At 37.5% G+C, this 22,582-nt stretch overlaps 1 protein-coding gene across 2 annotated transcripts; it reads left to right on the forward strand.

Annotated features, from left to right (window-relative positions):
• The first annotated feature begins 287 nt into the window (after positions 1-287).
• Positions 288-20,613, forward strand: LOC306845089 (3'-5' exoribonuclease HELZ2-like). 2 transcript variants are annotated; one of them, XM_079377656.1, is made up of 21 exons: positions 288-343; positions 2,862-3,435; positions 3,520-3,703; positions 3,995-4,105; positions 5,586-5,706; positions 6,212-6,602; positions 6,691-7,332; positions 8,035-8,824; positions 8,945-9,020; positions 9,130-12,598; positions 12,739-12,827; positions 13,310-13,450; positions 13,546-13,686; positions 13,830-13,977; positions 14,481-14,597; positions 14,737-14,929; positions 15,068-15,202; positions 15,434-15,643; positions 17,103-17,256; positions 17,602-17,769; positions 19,521-20,613. In XM_079377656.1, exons 2-21 carry the CDS (start codon positions 2,864-2,866, stop codon positions 19,634-19,636), a joined length of 7,968 nt encoding a protein of 2,655 aa, XP_079233782.1. In that variant the 5' UTR covers positions 288-343; positions 2,862-2,863; the 3' UTR covers positions 19,637-20,613. The 2 variants fall into 2 exon arrangements, with proteins under 2 accessions (XP_079233782.1, XP_079233783.1); XM_079377657.1 differs by having other exon boundaries at positions 302-343; positions 2,970-3,435.
• Positions 20,614-22,582: the final 1,969 nt, after the last annotated feature.

A 22,582-nucleotide genomic window follows, 5' to 3' on the forward strand; every position in this document is an offset into this window, starting at 1 on the left:
ATGTTGTCTGTATGATAGCAAAAACATATTAAAGGGTAAACTGATGTATGCTGAAATTGGTGTAGTAGACATTGTAAGAGCTTTAATAGGAACAGTAAGGGTTGTCTGTTTGTTGTTTAAGGCTCATGCTCTGTCTGTTTGCTTCCTGTGGTTTTCATCAGTATTGAAACTGAAACTGCGTATGCACTGTTCCGTACAAAAACATTGTCAGGGAAAAGGAAAGTTATTCTTTAATTCTAGAAGGGAGTGGCTTATCTATAAAATGTTTAAAGGGCTCTAGCTAGATTCACATGACACAGAGCAGCTGAAACATCCAGTGATACAGGAAGATCATGGCATGAAGGTAAGACGATGCTGTGCATTACTAATTCAAGTTACCTGATTCTTTTGTAAAGTTTATTACTTAAAATTAGTTAATGAATCTTTATAAAAAAGATCATTAAATTACATAATCATCTGTTGAATTCAAAGCTGACAGCTTTAGTCACCACTTACTTTAGTTACTGTTTTCCCTCTAGTAAAGGTGAAGGTATATGTAGGTCTATTCCAGACATTGAAAGTCGGGGAATTTTATATATTTTTTGTTGGTCAACTGCATTCAGTACCTGTGTAAACAGCAGCGTCTCGGACACGCGCGAGTTTCTCACAGCATCTTTCTTGCGCCTGAATGGACAAATATATACAAAAGTATAAAAATGCCCGTCTTGGCAAGTTACTTTGTAGCTTTAACAATGATTAATCTATATTTAATTAGTCTGTAAACGGCCATTAACAGAGGCCAGAGATGCTGAAGACGGACGCAAAGAGGAGAAAATACCATATCAGGCAGAACAAGATTCAAAATGTGCGAAACATAGGAATCCTAAACATTGAATTTTATTTGAATGTGTTTCTGAGGGGAACTGGTTGTTTTCAGAAAAATTTACACGGCGTTTTCTTTTCATCTTGCCTCTGTATAATGCATTTAAATGAGTTAATACGCGCAGCACTGCTGTGTTTATAGTGGTAACCAAGGAAACGCTGTATCACTGTTCCATAAGCGCCACCTGCTGTCACAAAGTCTCATTCAGCCCGTCTGCTGTTTCTGTTTCTGTTTCACCTAGCATCATTTCACAAAGCTAAAGTCGCATTCTGTTTCTTCAGATTTTGAAATTATGCAGTCTAAAATAAATTAAAAACATTGAATTTTTATTTTTGGATTGATTCATGATTAAAATGCAGTGGTTGCCTTGCCACTAATTTCAAATGGCAATGCAAAATCAAGCTGCAACACAGAGTGAAGAATATGCAAATGTTATTTTATAAGTAATTATTCAATTTCTGTACCTGAACACCTACAAACATAAAAATTTAAGCAAAATGTAATTTCTATCTTTGTGCTATATATTTAATTTAGCTATTACTTGCAATTTGTTCTTATTTATCTTTAATGATGTTTGAACTTTATATTAGATACTGAACTTATATACTTTTTTTTTTTTTTTTACTGTGGTATTAACATTGAAATCGAGATTTGTAAAAAAAAATTGGTATCTAAAATATTGGTGTCATAAGTTTATTTATTAGAATACAAAAATCAAAGTTGATAACAGCAACTATTTTATTTTATTTATTTTTTGTGGCAAGGCTAGTGAAAATATTAACAAGGCAAGTAATAATTTTAACCACTGAAAAAATCCTTAGCATTGAGCCCTGGGCTATTTTTTCAGCGCCATCTTATTCCCTTCCCGCTCGTCAACTGGCTATCGCTATGTCAAATGCAGTCACCAGGCTGTACCGGTTAACAAAGGCAAATATGCCAGAAAATTAAAATGTTTGGGAGCTTTGTACGGTGACCGAGAGATCTCAACGCATTGCAAATAGAAAAAACACCTGCAAATTAAGAAAACAACTTCCTCAATTTTACAACACACACGCTGCAAATGCTCACAACACAACCAAATAAAGAAACGCACTGCATATAAAAGTTATTTGGTTGTATTGTGAGCATTTGCAGTGTTTCCTTATTTGTTTGTGTTGTGAGCATTAGCACCACCTGCTGTCAAACTGATGAAGATGAAGATTTTCTTGATTTGCTGGTGCTTTTTCTATTTGCATGTGTTTTCTGAATGTGTTTTCCACTGTAGCTTTGCCTACAAAATGACTGAGTTTAAAAAAAAATGAAAAAATAAAAGAGCATTTAATGGTAAAAAAGCAACAACAACAAAAAAAGGCTTAGCACAACAGCGGCCTGTTTTTCCATTCATTATAGGTCATGGAAATTCAGCTTTTTAGTCAGTGAAATCAGGGAAAAGTCAGGGAATTTGACATTTGACTTAGAGTGGGAACCCTGTATACAGTATTTGTGTTTGCATTTATATTTATTGAAATGTAAAGGTTGTGTTGGCAGGTTAATAATTTTCAGTTACCACACCTGTTTTTATAGACACAAATTGCCGTATGTAAAGATATGTTCCTTGCTGATGTTTATTAGGTCTGAAGGCTGGAAAAATGTATTGATCAATATCAGAATGTGTGTAATAGAGGGCTGCAGCCGTGACATCAAACCCTGGAACAGTCCTTTGCTATAGGTTCCCTTGAGATTTTCCTATGGGTATTTATAAAAAATAGTTTTGCACAGCATAAAATGCACACCCTCGCACTGCAAACGTTCTTATGTACAAACATACATGTAAAAAATAAACAACTCAGGTTTCAGTATGGGTGTGTAATTTAAACTAGTGCAAAACGTCAAAGTATTAAAGACTTTGTTTTACTCCTATTTTGAGAAAAACCCATTGGAAAACTGCAAGGGAACAAACAATAAGCTGTAGATGGCAGAAATCTCATTCTAATCGCAGGAATTTCCTGTCTCTTTTAAGTCATGACTCTCGCAGGAAACCTTCAAGCATTCCTAGAGACATACAAGCTGTGTGTGGGATGTAATAAGTGCAGTAAAAAACTAAATGAGATTTCGTACTCCCATAAAGAGATCCTTCATAACTGCTCAGAAAACATCTTACTGATCAAGCGGCAAGCTAACAATTCATTGTGGAGGCCTGTTGCACCCCTGCCAGACTTTCCCAGACCTCCCAAATATGTTGTTTGCTGGTACTTCACTGAACAAACTGGATGCGAGCAGCATGGAAGTAGATGTACCTACGCTAGGAGCTCAGAAGAAGCAGCGCTGTGGAACGTCTTGAAGGATGAAAAACTGACAATTCCTCAGATTATGAATATGATAAAACGAAACCAAAGGATGCTGCAGTCAAAGTCTCAAGAGAAAGGAGGACAGTTTGACTGCACATTATGTCAAGTCCACTTCCCGACAGATGAGGAACTGATGAACCACTGTTTCACTGTGAAGCACAGGAGACTGATCTTTGAAGATACCTCTCAGACTTGGAAGTACCGAGATCCACCACCAACATACAAGGACCTGAAACTGTGTGGAAGGTATTTATGGAAAGTGTGACATGCCATTAAATGTTTGCCTGTGTCAAAGTAAGATAAAGCAGCCTATAAAACATTCTCCCATAGATCCCTGATATGCGAGTATGGTGATAATTGCACAAAGGCACACAGTCGAGAGGAACTTCGTGAATGGGAAAAACGAATCAAGGCTTCACGAAAAAGAGTCGGAGATGCAGCCGAGATGGGTTTAAAGTCCTATCAGGACAATCTTTTGGAGGAATACAGACACAGCAGCGACAAGAAAACCATCGTAAGTGGGCCATTCAGTAATGAACAGTGTATAATATCATTAGTGAGTAACGCTCTTGGACAGTATCCCAAATGTTGACAGATGTACCTCTGACCTTTGATACTTTGCATTGCTACTTGCTGTTATTTAGGAGTTAATTGCAGTGTTATAAATGCTAACAAATAATACATTTTTTTGGCTCATGCAATTTTTTATTATATATATTTACACCCAAAATTTAAATATAATTGTGGATTTGTACAATTGCTTTTTACAATGTCATAAACACTGATTGAATCAATATTCCTGCAGGTCAGCGACAGCCTTCCTGAAGTTTCTATCAGCTGTGACCCAGATATAGACAGCGTCTATGTAAGGAAAAAAGGAATACAGTGTACATGGAATTTTACCATTAATTCTAAGGTTTGTACATTAACACGTATATAAATGTTTGACTTTAATTTTCAAATAAATAGGTAAAAAAGATCATCATTGACAGGGTTAGTTACAATCAGTGTTGGGGGTAATGCAATCAGATTACTTTTTTCAAGTAACTAGTAAAGTAACGCATTACTTTTTAATTTACAAGAAAATATGATATTTTCAAAAAAGTAACGCCAGTTAGTTTGTTTTCCCATTTATTTACTGACAAGTCTTCTCCATATTGGGAGAAATCGGAAGTACAGAGGCGTTGTGTGCGCGGTGTGAACATGATGTTACTGTAGTTCTAGAATAAACGTGAACGTGCATTAATTCATCCCACTCGCAAAAACAAATATTTAGTATTCATCAAAATTAATTAAAACAGTGAAGTGCAATCTCAGAATATGACACAAACCTGCGATAATTAAATATGTTAAACAACACAAATGTATCTAATCCCATTATTATTAACCGATGTCTTTGCTGCTGACCTTTGACGATCCAGCTCAACCATACTAATAGGCAAAAATGACTTTATTTTTGTGCTTCATTGTTTTTTATTGCTGAAGAGTGATGAACCTTCTTCTCCTGCGTTCTACTTTACAGACGTGAATTTACTCCTCCTTCATCCTGAGGTTTATTCATTACTCTTTTTGGTGTGAAAGGGCTTTTAAATTTGCTATAAATAGAACTTCTTGTAGTAAACACAAACAATCAAGCCCTGCTCATATTTATAAAGGGACGCAAAAGTAACGTAACAAATTACTTTCGATAAAAAGTAACATAATTAGTTACTTTTTTAGGGAGTAACGCAATATTGTAATGCATTACTTTTAAAAGTAACTTTCCCCAACACTGATTACAATATAGCAGTACCAGTTACTAATGATACGACTACATTTGCTTTTATTGTTAAAGCTGCAGTCCGTAGCTTTTTTTGTGTTTGTAATTTGCTAAATTTATATAAAATAAGTGAGTGCATCATGAATCCAGTTTCCATACCTTGTTTTTGGCTTATCCTGAATCACTATGGTACACACATAATGTGTTTTATATTCAAACTATTTTAGACTGGTTCTGGTAGGAGCTGCTGCAGAGTAGCCCAGTACCTGCGTAACTCATCATAGACATAAATAAATAAAGAAAATGTTCTTCCCCAAGATGCATGCAGTTCTGTTTATTAACCGCTAGAGCGCCAAAAGTTTTGGACTGCAGCTTTAAGAATTATGGGGTTCAGATCATAATTTTGATAATGAACCTTATGTCCACAAGATAAGAAAAAAATGATTCAAGGCATCTTTGCAGAATGTAACAAGCTCTTGTCAAAATTGTTGAAAAAAAGTGGATATGTTGTGTATATGGTGCGATCTGTAAGCTGCCAAGCACCTATGTCATTTTTCTAAATATGTTTAGACAGCTGTAATGATAGCCTCTGCAATGACATTGATCTGTACTTCCAAATGGACTTAAATCCCTCCAGGAACCTCTAGAAGTTATTGCTTTACTCAGACGGGAACTAGGGGCAACATTCAGCCTCAGCAAAGACCCCAATGAGGAACGGACATATTCCACTAGTGCTTGGTTTCAAAAGAGCCAAACAGGTGACTGAATATTTCTTACACAATGCAGAAAGAAACTGTATGGCATGCTTTTACTAATACTTATTAATTAATTAAAAAGTCCTTAATTCAGGGGGCAGTCATGGCCTAATGGAGAGAGTCGGACTTGTAACCTGAAGGTTGTAGGTTCGAGTCTCGGGCCAGCAGGGATTGTAGGTGGGGGGAGTGAATGTACAGCACTCTCTCCACCCTCAATACCACGACTGAGGTGCCCTTGAGCAAGGCACCGAACCCCCAACTGCTCCCCGGGCGCCGCAGCATTGGCTGCCCACTGCTCCGGGTGTGTGTTCACGGTGTGTGTGTATTTGTTCACTTCTCACTGCTGTGTGTGTGTGCACTTGGATGGGTTAAATGCAGAGCACAAATTATAAGTATGGGGCACCATACATGGCCACATGTCATGTCCTTTCCTTTCCTTTCCTTTATTAATTGAACTGCCAAGCTCACAAATTATTTCCACCTGATTTATTATGATTTGTTTCTGCAGAGTATGAAATCCCAGTGTCCTTCAAATCTGACCATCCAGGCTTGTATGAGCAGTGGGTAGTGTTTGACTTTAACACGAGACCCGTACTACAACAAAAAATCAAGGTCAGAGTTGGAGAGGATGAGTGTAAGGGAACACCAGTCTCGACCCCAGCACCTGAGATTCTGCTAGAAAAACAAGAGACTGAAGGGAATCTTGAGCCCTGGAATGAGGAAAGCATGGAAATCATTCCTTTTTTTGAAAGAGAAGAGGCAGAGAGAGAGCTGATAAACAGATATAAGCTCATCATGATAGATGAGATGAAGAGTTTGATTAACCATGACAATTACAAACACAGCATGCACCATTTTTTGTATCAGGAGGAAAAAGCAGAAGGTGAACTGCTCACAAGGTATGTGTAAATGTAAATATATATTTGGATTTGACAGGTACAATTTATAACAAAATTCAAATTCTTAAACTGTACACTCTCTTTTCAGGCTGAATCTACGAGGCACTGTACAGTTGAAAAATCAGCTGTTCGATCTCAGGTTTGGAATGAAATGGGCTTGTCCGGGGGAACTTTTTGCTGCTGTGCCTCTGTCTTACCCACTAACTCCCAATGCTCCTCAGGGCTTCATAGTGAAAAGACACGCGATCAGATCTCTTGTTCGTGTTGTGAAAAACAATGATTATCTTGGACCTATTTATGAGGCTGAATTTCTGAAAGACACTGCCACAGAGACACAAGTAGCATTGCAGCTTTCCAAGCAATGCTGCACTGATCTGAATCTGCAGAATGGACAGCAATGTGAGATGGAAGTCCAGTTCCAGCTAAATCGTCTCTGGTTCTGTGAGATGCACAAAGCCATTGATGATCTCCCTGACTTAGACAAAGTCTTACCTGACCTGAAAAACAGCAACTTCTGTATTTCTTCTCAGTCAGATACAGGAGAGTTAAATGAGAAGCAGCAAGCAGCAATGAACTTTGTTCTGGGTGTAACAGACAACAGAAGCAGCATCCCACCTTTGTTAATTTATGGACCTTTTGGAACAGGGAAAACTCAAACCCTTGCAAAGATGACCCAAGCTCTTGTGCAGCAACCGCAGAACAAAATCCTGATTTGCACACACACAAACAGGTAAGGCATCACAATGCAGTGGCATATTGGAGTACTAATCCACAGAAGTAGGTCAGAAATATGTATTTCTCTTGCTCATACTGTAAAGCATGGTGCAAGTAAGGGCACTGTCATGGAATTGGTTTCCAGGGTATGCATAAACTCCTAAGAATGCATACCTTGAAGCCAGTGTAATTTTGAAAAATTTTGTCATTAAGTAATCATTTAATGCAGAGGTCCCCAACCACCCACTACCGGGCCGTGGAAAAATTGCTACTGGGTTGCAAGAACGTTCTAGAAAAATGTGTAGCCTATAGATATGATCATATGACACTGTTATTTATTGCACGTTAATGATTGTTCTAATTATTCTGTATTTTCATAGTATGCGATTGATATGGAGTAGTAATTTGACAATTTCTTGTTAAATTAGTATATGATAGATTGCCCTGTCTGAACTGTCATAGTCTATATTAGGGGTTAAATGGAGCGCAGTTGATCCGTGATTCATACGGACCAGACCCAACTGTTCGGCACGCATGTTATTTCGAGATTAATTTGACAATTTACACATTCAAGCTATTTTAAACCACAAGAAGAAGAAACCTATATATACTGTATATATCTATAAATCCCCCTTTCGCCCACCCTGACCCAACACCCCCCCACCCCCAAGCGGTGCAAATATTTTCAAAATGTTATTTCTCTTTTGTCTTGATACAGTTCTGCTGATCTTTATGTAAAAGGTCATTTTCATGAATATGCAACTGTTCATCATGAAGCCAGACCTTTGAGAATCAAGGCAAAGGAAAGCAATCCCAGATCCACTGATCCCATCACTCTACAGTACTGCCATTTATCCAGAGACGGCAGTCATTTTGAGTTTCCTGATAAAGCTGTTTTAGATTCCACAAGAATCATCATAACAACAACTGCTGTGGCTCGTTTCTTCCATGACATGAATCTCCCTGAAAACTACTTCAGCCACATTCTGATTGATGAAGCTTCGCAGATGTTGGAGTGTGAGGCTCTTATGGCACTGGGCTTAGCAGGTAAAAATACACGTGTTGTTTTAGCAGGAGATCACATGCAGATGGGACCCAAGATCTTCTCTGTGAAACAAGGCAAATGCTCAGAACATACCCTGCTCAATCGCCTCTTCTATTACTACCAAGCTGAAACCAGTGACATCGCCAAACAAAGCCGAATCATTTTCACTGAAAACTACCGTTCCACCAAGGACATTGTGGATTTTGTTTCAACACATTTTTATGTGGGAAAGAGTGATGTGATCAAGGCTAGAGGAGATGTGCCTCCTCATCCACAACAACATGCCTTGCAGTTCCATCATGTAAGAGGAGAATGCTGTTTGGACCCAACAAGCATGTCCTGGTTCAATGCGGAACAAATTCGAAGTGTTGTTGACATTGTGCAAGGAATAATGGAGGAATGGCCTGAAGAGTGGGGTGATAAAGATGCAGAATCAGTCTGTGTCCTTTCTCAAGGCAGACAGGTATCAAACCTATTGCTAGTTACCAATTTAATTTATGCGTTTATTTATGGCATCCTGCTATTGTATCAAATTCATGTAAGCGTGTTTATGCCAGATGTTTTTTCCTCTTTTGTGTTTCAGGTGTTGGAAATCAGGCAAAGACTGCGTCAGCTTAGCCTGCCCCGATTCACTGTGGAGAATGCAGAAAATGTGCAAGGTAAAGATGATTCATCACTCAAATGTAATGCTATGCCATAATTATGTACAAGCACACTAGTATTAAATAGTGATTTACAGAGCATACTGCCCTTTTCCATATTTTGCAGGAAAACAGTTCAGAGTAATCGTGATTTCCACTGTGCACACCAAGGACAGCCTATTGGAGACGGACCGGACCTGTCTTGAGTTTTTCAATGACATGCGAGTGCTGAACACAGTTATGACAAGAGCCCAATCCCAAATATTTGTTGTTGGAGATGCAGCTGCACTTTCTTGCCAACAGTTTGGTATGTGCTGGAGACTATGGAGATCGTACATAGAGGATTGCATCAACAAGGGAAGTGCCCATGACTTTACCTTGGATTCTTTGAAACAAGATCTCCTTGAGATATCTGAGCTCTGCAGAAGTGAGGATGAAGACAGCAGCGATAGTGAATCAACTACATCTGAAATACCAGACACAGAAGACCCAATACTTCAAGAGCTTCTTGATGAGAGCAAAGACATAAACGTTTCATTGACAGAGGAAGGCTTGTTTCCAGTTTTTCAACATGAGCAATTTGTCAGTAGTGTTAGCAACCAAAGTGCAGAAGTAGATGAAGAGCAACTGTTGACTGACTCTTCAACACATAAACGGTGTGAGCTGGTCAAAGAGAGTTTTTATCGAGCTTATGCTAGACCACTTGACAAGCCCTCCATAAGAATCGAGATCAAGGGCAGAAAAAACATAGGACAGGCATTCCCTGGAGACAAGGTAACAGTGGAGATCCTGAGTGAGGTATCAGATCATCCTACGGGTAAAGTAATCAACATCCTAGAAAGTGCAGATGCTGATGGTGCAAAAGCATTTGTCTGCACCATTGAAAGACACGACAGTCAAGTGATGATACCTATCAACAAATGCATCTCCAAAATCTTCACACCATTTTGGAAAGACAAACCAGACCACATTGCTGTAAGAAATCCTGAGAACCTCAGAACAGAGAAGTTTATCAAAATAAATGAAGAGGCACACAGAAAATATCTCTTCGTTGTCAGAGTCCTCAAGTGGGGAAAGTTTTACAAATATCCCCTGGGGATAGTTGTGGGAGTGTTGCCGAAAACAACAACTTTAGATGATGGATTAAAGGTTCTTGACATAGAGTATCAGTTGAGGAGAACACTTTCTTCATCTGTGAGAAATCAGATGCAAGACTTTCAAGGTGTTAGTTTGTTTGATAAGGGACGAAGAGATTTTCGCATGCTCCCAACATTCACCATTGATCCTGCCGATTCACAAGACCTTGATGATGCAATCAGTGTACGGGATTTAGGAGAGTGCTATGAAATAGGAGTTCACATTTCTGATGTTGCTAGCTTTGTGGCTAAAGATAGTGAACTGGACAAATATGCAAGACAGCTGTGTACTACATTCTATCCACGTGGAAAGGACCCAATACACATGTTCCCTAATGAGCTGAGTGCCAGTTTCTTCAGTTTGATCCCTAACCAAGACAGACGAGCAATCTCCTTGATAATACAAGTAGATACTAAGACAAACCACGTAAAGGAAAGAGTCATTTGCAAATCTGTCATTCGCTCCAAGAGGAAATTTTCTTATGATGAAGCAGAGGACATCCTTGAAAACATTCATCAGCATTCTGACCCGCTTGAAATCTGCCTTGTGAAAGCATGGAACTTTGCTGAGGTCCACAGGAGATACAGAAAACAGGATGACTGGTGCTACAAACAGCCAGATGAAGACATGACTCTGGGAAGAAGGCGATCTCACTTAATGGTGGAAGAGCTGATGATCATGTTTAACCACACGGTTGCTGAACGTCTTCTGTTTGATGAAACAACAAGGAGCATAACTCCCCTGAGATGCCAGGACAGGCCAAAGAGGGAAAAGCTCACTGACCTTTTTGACAAAAATGCCTCCTTGATTCCACTATCTGTTCACTTCTCAAGTCAAGTTCATCAGTGTGAACATGTGTCTCATGAACTGAATAACCAAGGTTTGATCCACCGCAGTGCCATGCCAAACCCTCAGGCTGGCATTTCTGATTCTGAAACCTTCCCCATATTAAAATCTGTTTTGAGATGCTTGAAGACAGCAGCAGAGCAGAAAAATATCTACAAAATAATTGACTTTATTGCAACAGATGAGATTCACCCCCAACTTCTCCCTTTTGCTATTGCATTTAGGAGACTGTTTCACAAATCATGCGTCCTGCGTTCAAACTCGACACATGCCTCAAGAATTGGGCACTATGATTTAGATCTTGACAGCTATACATGGGCCTCATCTCCAATCCGCCGATATATAGATGTCATTGTACAGCGCCTTCTTCATTCTGTGATTAACAACACAAATGTTAGGTACACAGCTCATGACATTGATCTGTCTTGTATGGAATTTTCCAGGAAAAACGATCAACAGTCAGCATATGAGAGGAAATCTAATGCTCTACATTTTGCAATAGAACTGTTGACCCAAAGCGAAAGGAAGCTGGCCTACATTGCAGAACTCAATGCATCAGGGACAAACTTCAGATTATCCTTCCCACTTAACAGAAACTCTATATCAGAAAACTTAGACATTATGTACAGGGATCTTCAGTTGGCAGATCAACCACAGTTTGATGAAGCAAACAACTGCATGATCTTGAAATGGGTGCGAAGGATATATTCATTCTCCAATCCTCACATCCTTGCAGAAGTGAAACAGCAAACTCCAAACTCAGTCATGGCCTATGTCTCTACAAAGACCTGGAAATGCCTAGCAGATGCTCTTAGAGAAGAAGATTGGGACAGATTGTTTCCCCTGATTGAGGAGCTTGATGTCAGCTCAAGAAACCATGCAAGACAATTCCAGGAAAGACTGAGAAATGCTAAAAGTTCAGAAAAATCTGATCCCATGCATGCTGAGCATTATGCCGAACTGTCGATGAGAATAAAGCCAGGTGAGGCAGTCGAAGTACAGCTAGGTGCAGCCACGGATCGGGGACTAATGACACCAGCAATTCAGCTGTTTGCTGTGCATCCAAAATTTGAGATTTGTTTGGAGCATGTGAAAGATCCAATCAAGTGTTTCTCAAACTATGCTTTCAACTCATCAAGGAATTCATACAAGACATACATGGATTATCAGGCAATATGGACACCTTTGTGTGAAATGGAGTCAGCCTCCAATGCTGTTGCTGAAAATGAGAGCATTCTTATTGAAGATGCAGCCTTGAAATGGAAAAACTCTCGTGAAAAGAAGCTTCAAGGTTTTTTTCTCCTCCCACTGGACAAAAAATCTCAGTGGTCCATTGAATGTGACCTCAAGAACAGTGTCCTCTGCATTCGAACTAAGATTCACCAAAGTCAGAGTAACCCCTCTCAGTGCACAACTCTCATGGATATCCCCTCTATCACTTGGGTGGCCCATGGCATAATTACAAACGTTGAAGAAAATGACTCCAAGGAACCGAAGAATTTGCAAATTGATTTTCAGATTAACCACATGCCCGTGACAAATATTCCAGAAGAGATATTCTCAGAGAGGACAAGATTTACTCTGGAGCTGATTCCAAAGCTTCTGCCAGATGTGTAAGACTACAAATTTTAGATACTCTAGCACACTAAAAATGTACTATTTATGTACACGGTATTTTTTTATGTGTAGATTATGATCACATCTTCAAACATATGTATGTTTAATTAATTATGCTTTTTTATTTTGTTTACAGCCGCAAAGAAAATGCAATTAGCAGTCTAACCAAAGCCAACCAACTTGTAAAAAATATTGCCATGGGCAGGAAAATCAACTCTGAAGGAGGTATAGTGGTTTGACTTCTACTGCCTCTTTATAGTGTCTTGCATATCTACACTGAACAAAATTATAAACGCAACACTTTTGTTTTTGCCCACATTTTTCATGAGCTGAACTCAAAGATCGAAGACTTTTTCTATGTACACAAAAGGCCTATTTCTCTCAAATATTGTTCACAAATCTGTCTAAATCTGTGTTAGTGAGCATTTCTCCTTTGCCGAGTTAATCCATCCACCTCACTGGTGTGGCATATCAAGATGCTGATTAGACAGCATGATTATTGCACAGGTGTGCCTTAGGCTGGCCACAATAAAAGGCCACTCTAAAATGTGCAATTTTATCACACAGCACAATGCCACAGATGTGGCAAAAACAAAAGTGTTGCATTTATAATTTTGTTCAGTTTATATTTCAAACTCTGCTATCAAAATTAGTGATTTTATAAAATTATCCCTTCAAATGTAGTTTAATTTTGTTTTTCCTTAAAGGATGTAAAATTTCGAAGCAGATTCCAGCCAGGTTTGAGATTGACAATCTCCCTTCTGGGTTTTTCCATCTAAACAACAGTCAGTGTAAAGCTATAAGAGAGGCACTGACCAACCCGTTCACTCTTATCCAAGGACCACCAGGTGAGAGATATTTTTTTGAATTTTTGCTTTCTTTGGTCTTGGGCTATTGTAATTCCATTCCTTTCCTGTTATATTATGGTTGTGAATTTTCACAGGGACTGGAAAAACTGTTGTGGGTGTCCATATTGTGTACTGGTTGCTCAGGAATATACAACAGCTTCCTGCCACCAGTTCACAGAAGAAAGCAGCTGTTCTGTACTGTGGCCCCTCAAATAAATCTGTTGATGTTGTTGCAGGTAAAATTTCTATATAGCCAATTATTATCCATTTAGGCAGTTTGGTCTGTCTAGTGAAGCAGGAGTTACACACTGCACTTTTAAAGAATATTACCTGACCATGAATCACTGCAACTTAAACTTTTTATACAAATGTGTTGCAGGTCATTTCCTAAAACCTCAAAATCACCTTCTCAGACCTCTCAGAGTCTACAGTGATCAGACAGAGATGTTGGAATTTCCTTACCCAGGCTGCAATCTGAAGCTGTCACGCAATTCAAAAAGAGGCGAAAAACCCAACACAGAGCTTAGGTATTTGCCAAATAATGTCCATCTATCACTTATTTAGATGTAGATACTAACTGCCCATGTAAGGTGTGTGTGTGTGTGTGTGTGTGTGTGCATGTTTATGTGGTTTATGAGGACACAAATGTGTATAATGACATGGGTATGACAGAGGTATTACAATATGAAGGTGGTTTATGAGGACACTGCCTATGTCCCCGTAATTCAAAAGGCTTAAAAAACATACTAAATTGTGTTTTTTTGAAAATCTAAAAATGCACAAAGTCTCCTGTGAGGGCTAAGTTTAGGTGTAGGGTTGGTGTAGGGCAATAGCACACACAGTTTGTTCAGAATAAAAACCATTACGCCTATGGAGAGTCCCCATAAACCACAAAAACCAACGTGTGTGCGTGTGTGTGTGTGTGTGTGTGTGTGTGTGGGTGTGTGGCTGTGTGTGTGTGTGTGTGTGTGTGTGTATTTAATGTAAGCTTTTCACTAACAGATGTGTGGTGTTGTTGTTGTATTATTAGCTCCATTGCACTTCACCACCTGATTCGAAAGGATGGCAACCCATACTCCACACAAATATTAGCTTTTGATATGAAAATTAGAAGAGGAGATCAATTCACTGACGAAGAAAAAAAACTGTATGTATTTTTCAGTAACTACAAATCTCTTTTTGATTCCATGTTATTGTTTCTTGCTTGTTAGAAATTGTTTGGACACAATTTCATAGAAATTAATAGTTTATATATATTTAAAAAACAAAACTTTTTTTTTTTAAAGCTACAAAAACGTTCTCCAAGAGGCTCGGAAACATGAATTACTGCGGCATGATGTCATCTTGTGCACTTGCACAGCCGCCTCAAACCCTACCTTAGCTAAACTCCTCGACTTCAAACAGATCATCATTGATGAATGTGCCATGGCAACTGAACCGGAGGCCTTTATTCCACTAGCGGCTCATAAGCCTGAGCAGGTACGACTCCAAAGCAGTGTTTGTTTTAGACACTGATTTGGATATTAGCACTTTTCATTATGTTTGCACTGAACAAAGATGCAACACTTTTGAAATCCACTTCTAGGTTCTCAATATTGTACTAATGTGATGTTGTAGATTGTTCTTCTGGGCGATCATATGCAGCTGCAGCCTGTAGTCCACTGTGATGTGGTGGGGCGACTGGGAATGAGCAAATCTCTTTTTGAACGTTACATGGAGAAAGCCCTCCTGCTTGACACTCAGTACAGAATGGTAGTAAATTATCACACTATAGCTTCAATACTGTATTTCTATCTAAACATTGGTCAGTTACTGTTCTTTACTTCAGATGGTACATATTTGCTTCAGATTGAACATATAGTTACTATTGGTTAATAGTATTTTTTATCTAGCGATATTAAACAATGATTTAATCAATTAAACAGCAGTAGTTTTACTTAATTCAAATAAAAATTTCTCCATTGCATATCTTGTCTCTTACAGCAAGAAGACATCTGTGCATTTCCATCTAAGGAGTTCTATGATGGAAAGTTAAAAACTAAAACATCCCCCAAACCAAGTCTCTTCCTTGCTAAATCAAGGCAAACATGCATCGTTTTCGGTCATGTTGAAGGAAAGGAGAAAAGTCTGGTGGTCTCGACAGAACGGGGGAATGAAAATTCAAAAGCAAATTTGGAAGAGGCAGAAGAAGCGGTAAGATAAATGTAGATGAAATAATGTGTATTTTGGGCTATAGTGTAAATTAAAGTTCCACACGGGACACAGTATATTTTAGCATGCTTTCCTTTCAGATTGCTGCAGGTGTGTTTGTTTAGAAAGTCAGAGAAGGAACTATTATCGTAGGACTGTGAACCTGAAATCTCCTACATAGCATATTACACAGTGTATTATTCTGATATTTCAGTATATTAAAGAATGGATCCATACACATTAATAGAGGTCTGGGCAAAGCCTCAAATATCCACTGACTCAAACAGTAGAAACTCTCCTGATAATTATTAATGTGGTTGTTTACCCCTGATACTGCTTTTGGCTCTCATAACACCTGTCTATAATTTATTAATAACACCAGCTAGAATAACTAATTGGTGGCGGTGCCATCTTGCAATTCAAAACGGTCTCGATGACTAACAAGGTATAAATTTACTTACCTGGAAACTCCATCAGTCTATGCAGTCTATGCCGTTGGGTGGTCAATTTTGATGGTTAAGTTTGCTTGGAGACATAATGATAACGACTCCTTCTCAGGGACTCGCTTGGGAGTTCAAACGCTGCTTTTCCTAACAGTCAAATTTCAGGACGTTTTATGGACTTTTTAAGCTGTTGTTGAGATATTTATCAAATAGGAAGTTGTTTTTAATTTAAAACCCCTTAACTGTCACTCACAGTTTTGAACATAGAGATTATAGAGCACTATTCAAACTTAAATGTTTATAATTCATGAACGAAAACATTTTGTAACATGATTTTTATGTACCATTTCCATGGTAATGCTATGTCTGATTTTAAAATGGGTTTCAAAGGATGAATTTTGAGATTTTAAGTTTTCAACTATATCATTTCTTATGATTTCTAAAGCGTGAGAGGGAAAAAGGCAACTAGGAAAAATGTCAGAACTCCTGTTATGATGTAGATTTTTCAGGTACACTCTTGTCATAAATTAACCCATTAGTTTCCTACATAATTCTTTAACAAAAAAGGTGGAACAATATCTATTTAGGAGTCTTAGACCTTTCCAATGATATATCGTTTGTATAGTTTGATTAGATTAGGATTTAATTGTAAAATAGTGAAGTAAATTTAGGTGTCCCGGTGACGGGACGGGTGACAGTTAACAGGTTAAAAAGTTATATTAATTCCAAAATACGCCTGTGATGTCTCTGTAAAATTGTTTATAAAACCTAATTATCCAGTTATCTGTGGCCGACCTAGATCAACGTGAAAAATAACAGGCATTACAAAATTTAATTTAAATTAAATTAAGACAAATTAAAATACACAAGGTTAAGAAAGTAATAGAAATAAAAAAAAAATGCCTTAGTTCCAACCATTTATCATGTTTCATGAATTAAAATATATTTATCTATTTATTATTTTTAATATTAAATAAATATTTAAAAATGTTTAATTCAGATAATCGTTTTTCCTACAGGTGCGGATTGCCATTCTTTTGATTGAGGCTGGGATAAAGACCAAGGACATTGCCGTTCTCACACCATATAATGCTCAAGTGGCAAATATTAATGAGTCCCTGTCTGATAAGAATATAAGAGGCATCACAGTCAACACCATCATGAGGAGTCAAGGTAAGAACATTTTCACAAATCACAGTGAATATCAATAAGCATGAACTTGTTCAAATCTGCTAAAACATGTTAACACAGAACCTGGACCAGACAGGACATTAAAACAAGCCATTATTTAGTTCTCTTTTAAAAACTATAAACTATAAAAATATAACAATGTATTTCAATAAAATAATTTTTTTTTTAAGGTTTTTAAGGCAGAGATTCAAGGCATTAATACTTTCTAAGTTGTATGTTTTGACACTTGACATGTAAATGCTGTTTTAAATAGGTATGTATAGTTTCTGAATTAAGGTGTGTAAAATGTTATTTCTGATCTTTTCTCCTTTGTTTGTTTGACCACAGGAAGTGAATGGAAATATGTCATCATGTCAACTGTGCGCTCTTGTCCTGAATCTGATATAGACACAGAACCAACCAAATCCTGGATTATGAATCGACTTGGATTCATCATGGACCCACACCAAGTTAACGTGGGCATCACCAGGGCTCAAGAGGGCCTGTGCATCATTGGTTAGTTACACCGTCTGCTCTGAATCTGATGAACAATCAGTCTAGGCTTGTGGGAGTCAATAATGTGTGAATGATTTGATCTGTAAACGCCTGCTAGTTATTTGAATAATGTACACATCGCATTTTTGTCTCTTAAGTATTATGAGTATTATTCAGTCCTATAAGGATCTAATAATTTCAAGACAATATGGATATCATTTATCTTAATCTTTTTTGTGTGCAGTTTATGTTAATAGTGCCAGGGTTAATACAGGTACATCTCAAAAAATTTGAATATCATGAAAAAGGTCAATATTTTTTGTCACTCATTTCAGAACGTGAAACCCATATATTATATAGATTCATTACACATAGAGTGAAATATTTCAAATATTTCAAGCCTTTATTTCTTGACATTTTGATGATTATGGCTTACAGATAATGAAAACGCAAAATTCAGTGTCTCAGAAAACTATGTTCTTTTACGGGAAGTCGTGGCCTAATGGTTAGAGAGTCGGACTCGTAATCCAAAGGTTGCGGGTTCGAGTCTCGGGCCAGCAGGGATTGTAGGACAATACCTCATAGATTCTCTGTGGGGTTCAGGTCAGGTGAGTTTGCTGGCCAATCAAGCACAGTAACACCATGGTCATTGAACCAGCTTTTGGTAGCTTTGGCAGTGTGGACAGGTGCCAAGTCCTGCTGGAAAATGAAATCAGCATCTCCATAAAGCTTGTCAGCAGAAGGAAGCATGAAGTGCTCTACAATTTCCTGGTAGATGGCTGCTTTGACTGTGGACTTCAGAAAACACAGTGGACGAACACCAGCAGATGACATGCAGCCCAAATCATCTCTGACTGTGGAAACTTCACACTGGACTTCAAGCAACATGGATTCTGTGCCTCTCCACTCTTCCTCCAGACTCTGGGACCTTGATTTCTAAATGAAAAGCAAAATGTACTTTTATCTGAAAAGAGGACTTTGGAGCACTGAGCAACAGTCCAGTTCTTTTTCTCCACAGCCCAGATAAGATGCTTCTGACGTTGTCTCTGGTTCAGAAGTGGCTTGGTAGCCCTTTTCCTGAAGACGTCTGAGCGTGGAGACTCTTGATGCACTGACTCCAGCTTCAGTCTACTCCTTGAGAAGCTCTCACAAGTGTTTGAATCAGCTTTGCTGGACAGTATTCTCAAGCTTGCGGTCATCCCTGTTGCTTGTGCACCTTTTCCTACCCAAATTCTTCCTTCCAGTCAACTTTGCATTTAATATGCTTTGATACAGCACTCTGTGAACAGCCACAGCTTTCAGTAATGACCCTCTGTGACTTACTCTCTTTGTGGAGGTACCCTCATTGCCAAGTCAGCAGTCTTCTCCATTATTGTGGTTTCAAAGAACAAGAGATACCCAGAATTTATAATGTAGGGATGGTCATTAATTGAAACTCAAATGTAAATATTCAAATTTTTTGAGATACTGATTTTTTACTTTCATGAGCTGTAAGCTCTAATCATCTAAATTAAACCAAAAAAACTTTTGAAATGTTTTACTTTGCACATAATGAATCTAAAATATATGAAAGTTTCACTTTTTGAAATAAGTTACAAGAAAAAAATACCTTTTTCACGATATTCAATTTTTTTAGATGTACCTGTATGTCAAATACCATTATAATAACACTAAACTTCCTTTTTATATGTCTACATTATGTATTTTATAATTATCAACAGTTTTATATTTGATGCTTGGATTACAGTGCCGTAATTCTGCTATTTTGACAGGTAATGAGAACTTGCTGCGGTGCAGTGTGTTGTGGAGAAGACTTCTGGATCATTATAAGGAGAAAGGATGTGTAGTGAATCCTGCCCGGCACATCCAGGTTCAAAAACCCCACTAGAAGTCTGGTGAGAACTGCTAGAAGATGATGAGCTTCATGCTGTTTTATTTTTGTAGCTGCATTTGCGTTATACCTGTGTTAAATGTGCACTTATATACTCTACATTTACTCATTTATACATTACTTTGTGAATTTTTTTGAAAAATGGACACCAGGGAACATTGCACTTCGTCAGATCTGTTGGATACTTGTGATATATATAAGTATCAGAAAATAACTACTCTTGAATGGCACTTTAGTATATCTTAACTTTTATTTAAATATTAAATATCTTTCATTTTTAAGTCTGTTTTGGAAATTATTGTATTTATATATTTTAATTTTAGCCTTTTTGTGAAGTTTGCATTACTCAACCATACATTTATAAAGAAAAACATTTTTTGCATTGTTTGTTACAACAAATCTTAATTTTGTACATATAAATGCAAAAAAAGGTAAAGTGACATATCTGTCCATGTAATTACATTATATAGAAATGAAGGACATTTTTATTCACCTCAATCTTCAAATCAATTTTACCAGCACAGCACCACTAGACTATGACTAAGGCAATGTTAATGTTTGACCACTTAGAGGTGCTGTACTAGCATATGAAGCAAATACTAAGGCAAATTGCAATTAGTAACTGTAATGATTTATTTTTAGATGCTGTTGAATTATTTGTATTCAGTTGTATTCATTCTGTTTTCTGTTGTGTCTATGAGTGTATAAATGTAATGCAAGAACCTGAATGTTCTGTATTTATTTGTTTGCATGTATAAAGATGTATCTGTGAATGTAATATATTTCATAATTGATGCTTACTGTGTCTTTACATAATTTGCACAACAGCCGATACAGGAGCTGCAGAATGTATTTGGTCACCGAAGTCCCAATGGATAAAACAAGTCCAAAATTAAAAAATAAAATAAAATGTGAATATTGTTTTATTTTGACATGTTTGTATAATAAAGAAATCTGAGTTTTTATCTTACCACAGTTCCTGCATGTTGTTTTCCTAAAGTAACAGGCTTACAGCTGTACTTTATTGTCAGTAAAATAGAAGACCTAGTTCTTTTTCCTTCCTGGTTACTACAGAACAGTTCTTATTTGTTGAACTTTTATTACGCTGTCTCTCTTTTCTTTGTAAGGAACTTCACACTGATCTCTCTGGTTAAGGTCACTCTTTGACACCAGAGCTTTGAAACGTTCAGTCACGACTGCATTTGGAGAATATCTCATTCTCTGGCCACGCTGTCTTAAGAGGTCATATCAGACTCACCTTATCAGTTTTTCTCATCAATAAACATCTGAACATATAACAGCATCCCAAAAGCATATGCACACCCAAATGTATGTTTCATTCAGAATAATAGGCATTAGGCAGCTGGCACATAGACACCTGCAGTTCTTCTGGGAGTCAGTGGTCCTGTTCCTCTCAAAGGTATCCAGGTCTGGAATTTGTGCAAACCAGTCAAGATCTTTCACATTTCTTAATGGATGTGTGTGATGTTCCTAAATCAACATCAAGAAGTCCTCTCCCTATCCCTAAACCCAACCTTTACCAAAAAATGATGGCTAAATCTGAGGGTAGGTGATAAGAATGTTGGTTCTAGCTCCAGTCCCGAGCCAAACCCTAAATAAACCCTTTTACCTATTTCTAAAGTCTGACTGGCTGATGTTGATCCAGGAGCATTGCCTACTTGGCAGAATTGCAGTCGCCTGTTTTGTTCACAAGGAATTTGCAATGCTGAAAATTAGATTAAAACTGTTGAACAAAAGTGTCTAATTAGGTATTGAATATGGAAATTATTGAGCCAGTAGTTTCTGAATATAGGCCTAGTTTCTAAACCATTAGGACTAGTATTGCTGTTGATAAGATTATATGCTCTCAATTACTACTAAAACAGTCATAAAAGCTCAGTAAAATAGGTGTGTTTGCATACATATCGTTGTGTGTCTAAGTCTAACTCTGGCCAAAGAGTGAAAGAAATGACAGATAAATGAAACTTGAGCTGTTGTGTTTGTTCAGACACTGCTGCTTTTGTTTGCCAAGCTAAGGACACATTGCACCAAAAACATTTGTTTTGTGTGTGTGTGTGTGTGTGTGTGTGTGTGTGTGTGTGCGTGCTTAAATATCTTAATTTAACTAAAGCCTAGTCCTGGCTTAAGCTAAGCCCCATTTCTGAAACTGGCCCTTATACTTTTAGAAGAGATGCAGATACAGAAAGAGCAGGAAGCATGAGACAAAGTGATAACTGAATAAAATTTGCTGAATAATCTTTGTTGCATTCCTTTTTATGATCAGTCTGTCTTTGTCTGACCAGCATAAATTCCACAACTGTCACCAAGCAAATACAATTACTGCTTCCCCAACATCATCTTGAGTATTGGAATCTCAAAGATTTGTACATCACAGCTCAACATAAGATAAAACATTAATCATGGTAATATAATGTGAAAAAAAGTAAATGAATGTTGATTACATTAAGAAATGAACACATAAAGGTAAAGTAGATGAATAAATATTAACACTTCAAATCCAGATTATGTCAGTTCTCAAGGTACCATTAAACACTTTCATTCGCCTGATTTGTTTAATGGTTTGTGTAGCATTCCAGTGTGCGGTCATCTCAGGCATGGTCAGTTTCCACAGATAAAATCATGTGCAATAACCTCCTTGTTTGTTTTTGTAAGCAATGCTCAGCATATTTGTATTTTCTAATGTTTTAGTTTTACTGTTTGCAGCCAATATAGAGTTTCTTCCAAGTGAGTTTTTAACATAATAGTACTGTGCAGGGAAAGTTTTTAAATAATAATAATAATAATAATAAATTTGGTTGTAAGGATTAATAGTAAGTATAATAGCAAAATGTGGTATGACTTAGTTTTCTATCTCTGAGTATCCTTTTACAAAGTCTAATAGGAAACAACTTATATTAAGAGTTGTTTGTCAATTAGGCCTAA

This window comes from Barbus barbus, assembly GCF_936440315.1.
Source record: "Barbus barbus genome assembly, chromosome: 25".
Classification (NCBI taxonomy): domain Eukaryota; kingdom Metazoa; phylum Chordata; class Actinopteri; order Cypriniformes; family Cyprinidae; genus Barbus; species Barbus barbus.

Excerpts from the sequence above, each read along its gene's own strand:
- LOC306845089 (XM_079377656.1), top strand. The coding sequence starts at position 2,864 with ATGACTCTCGCAGGAAACCTTCAAGCATTCCTAGAGACATACAAGCTG. Across the intron at positions 9,021-9,129 it reads GAATGCAGAAAATGTGCAAG|GAAAACAGTTCAGAGTAATC; the intron begins GTAAAGATGATT and ends CATATTTTGCAG. Across the intron at positions 13,451-13,545 it reads TCTTATCCAAGGACCACCAG|GGACTGGAAAAACTGTTGTG; the intron begins GTGAGAGATATT and ends GAATTTTCACAG.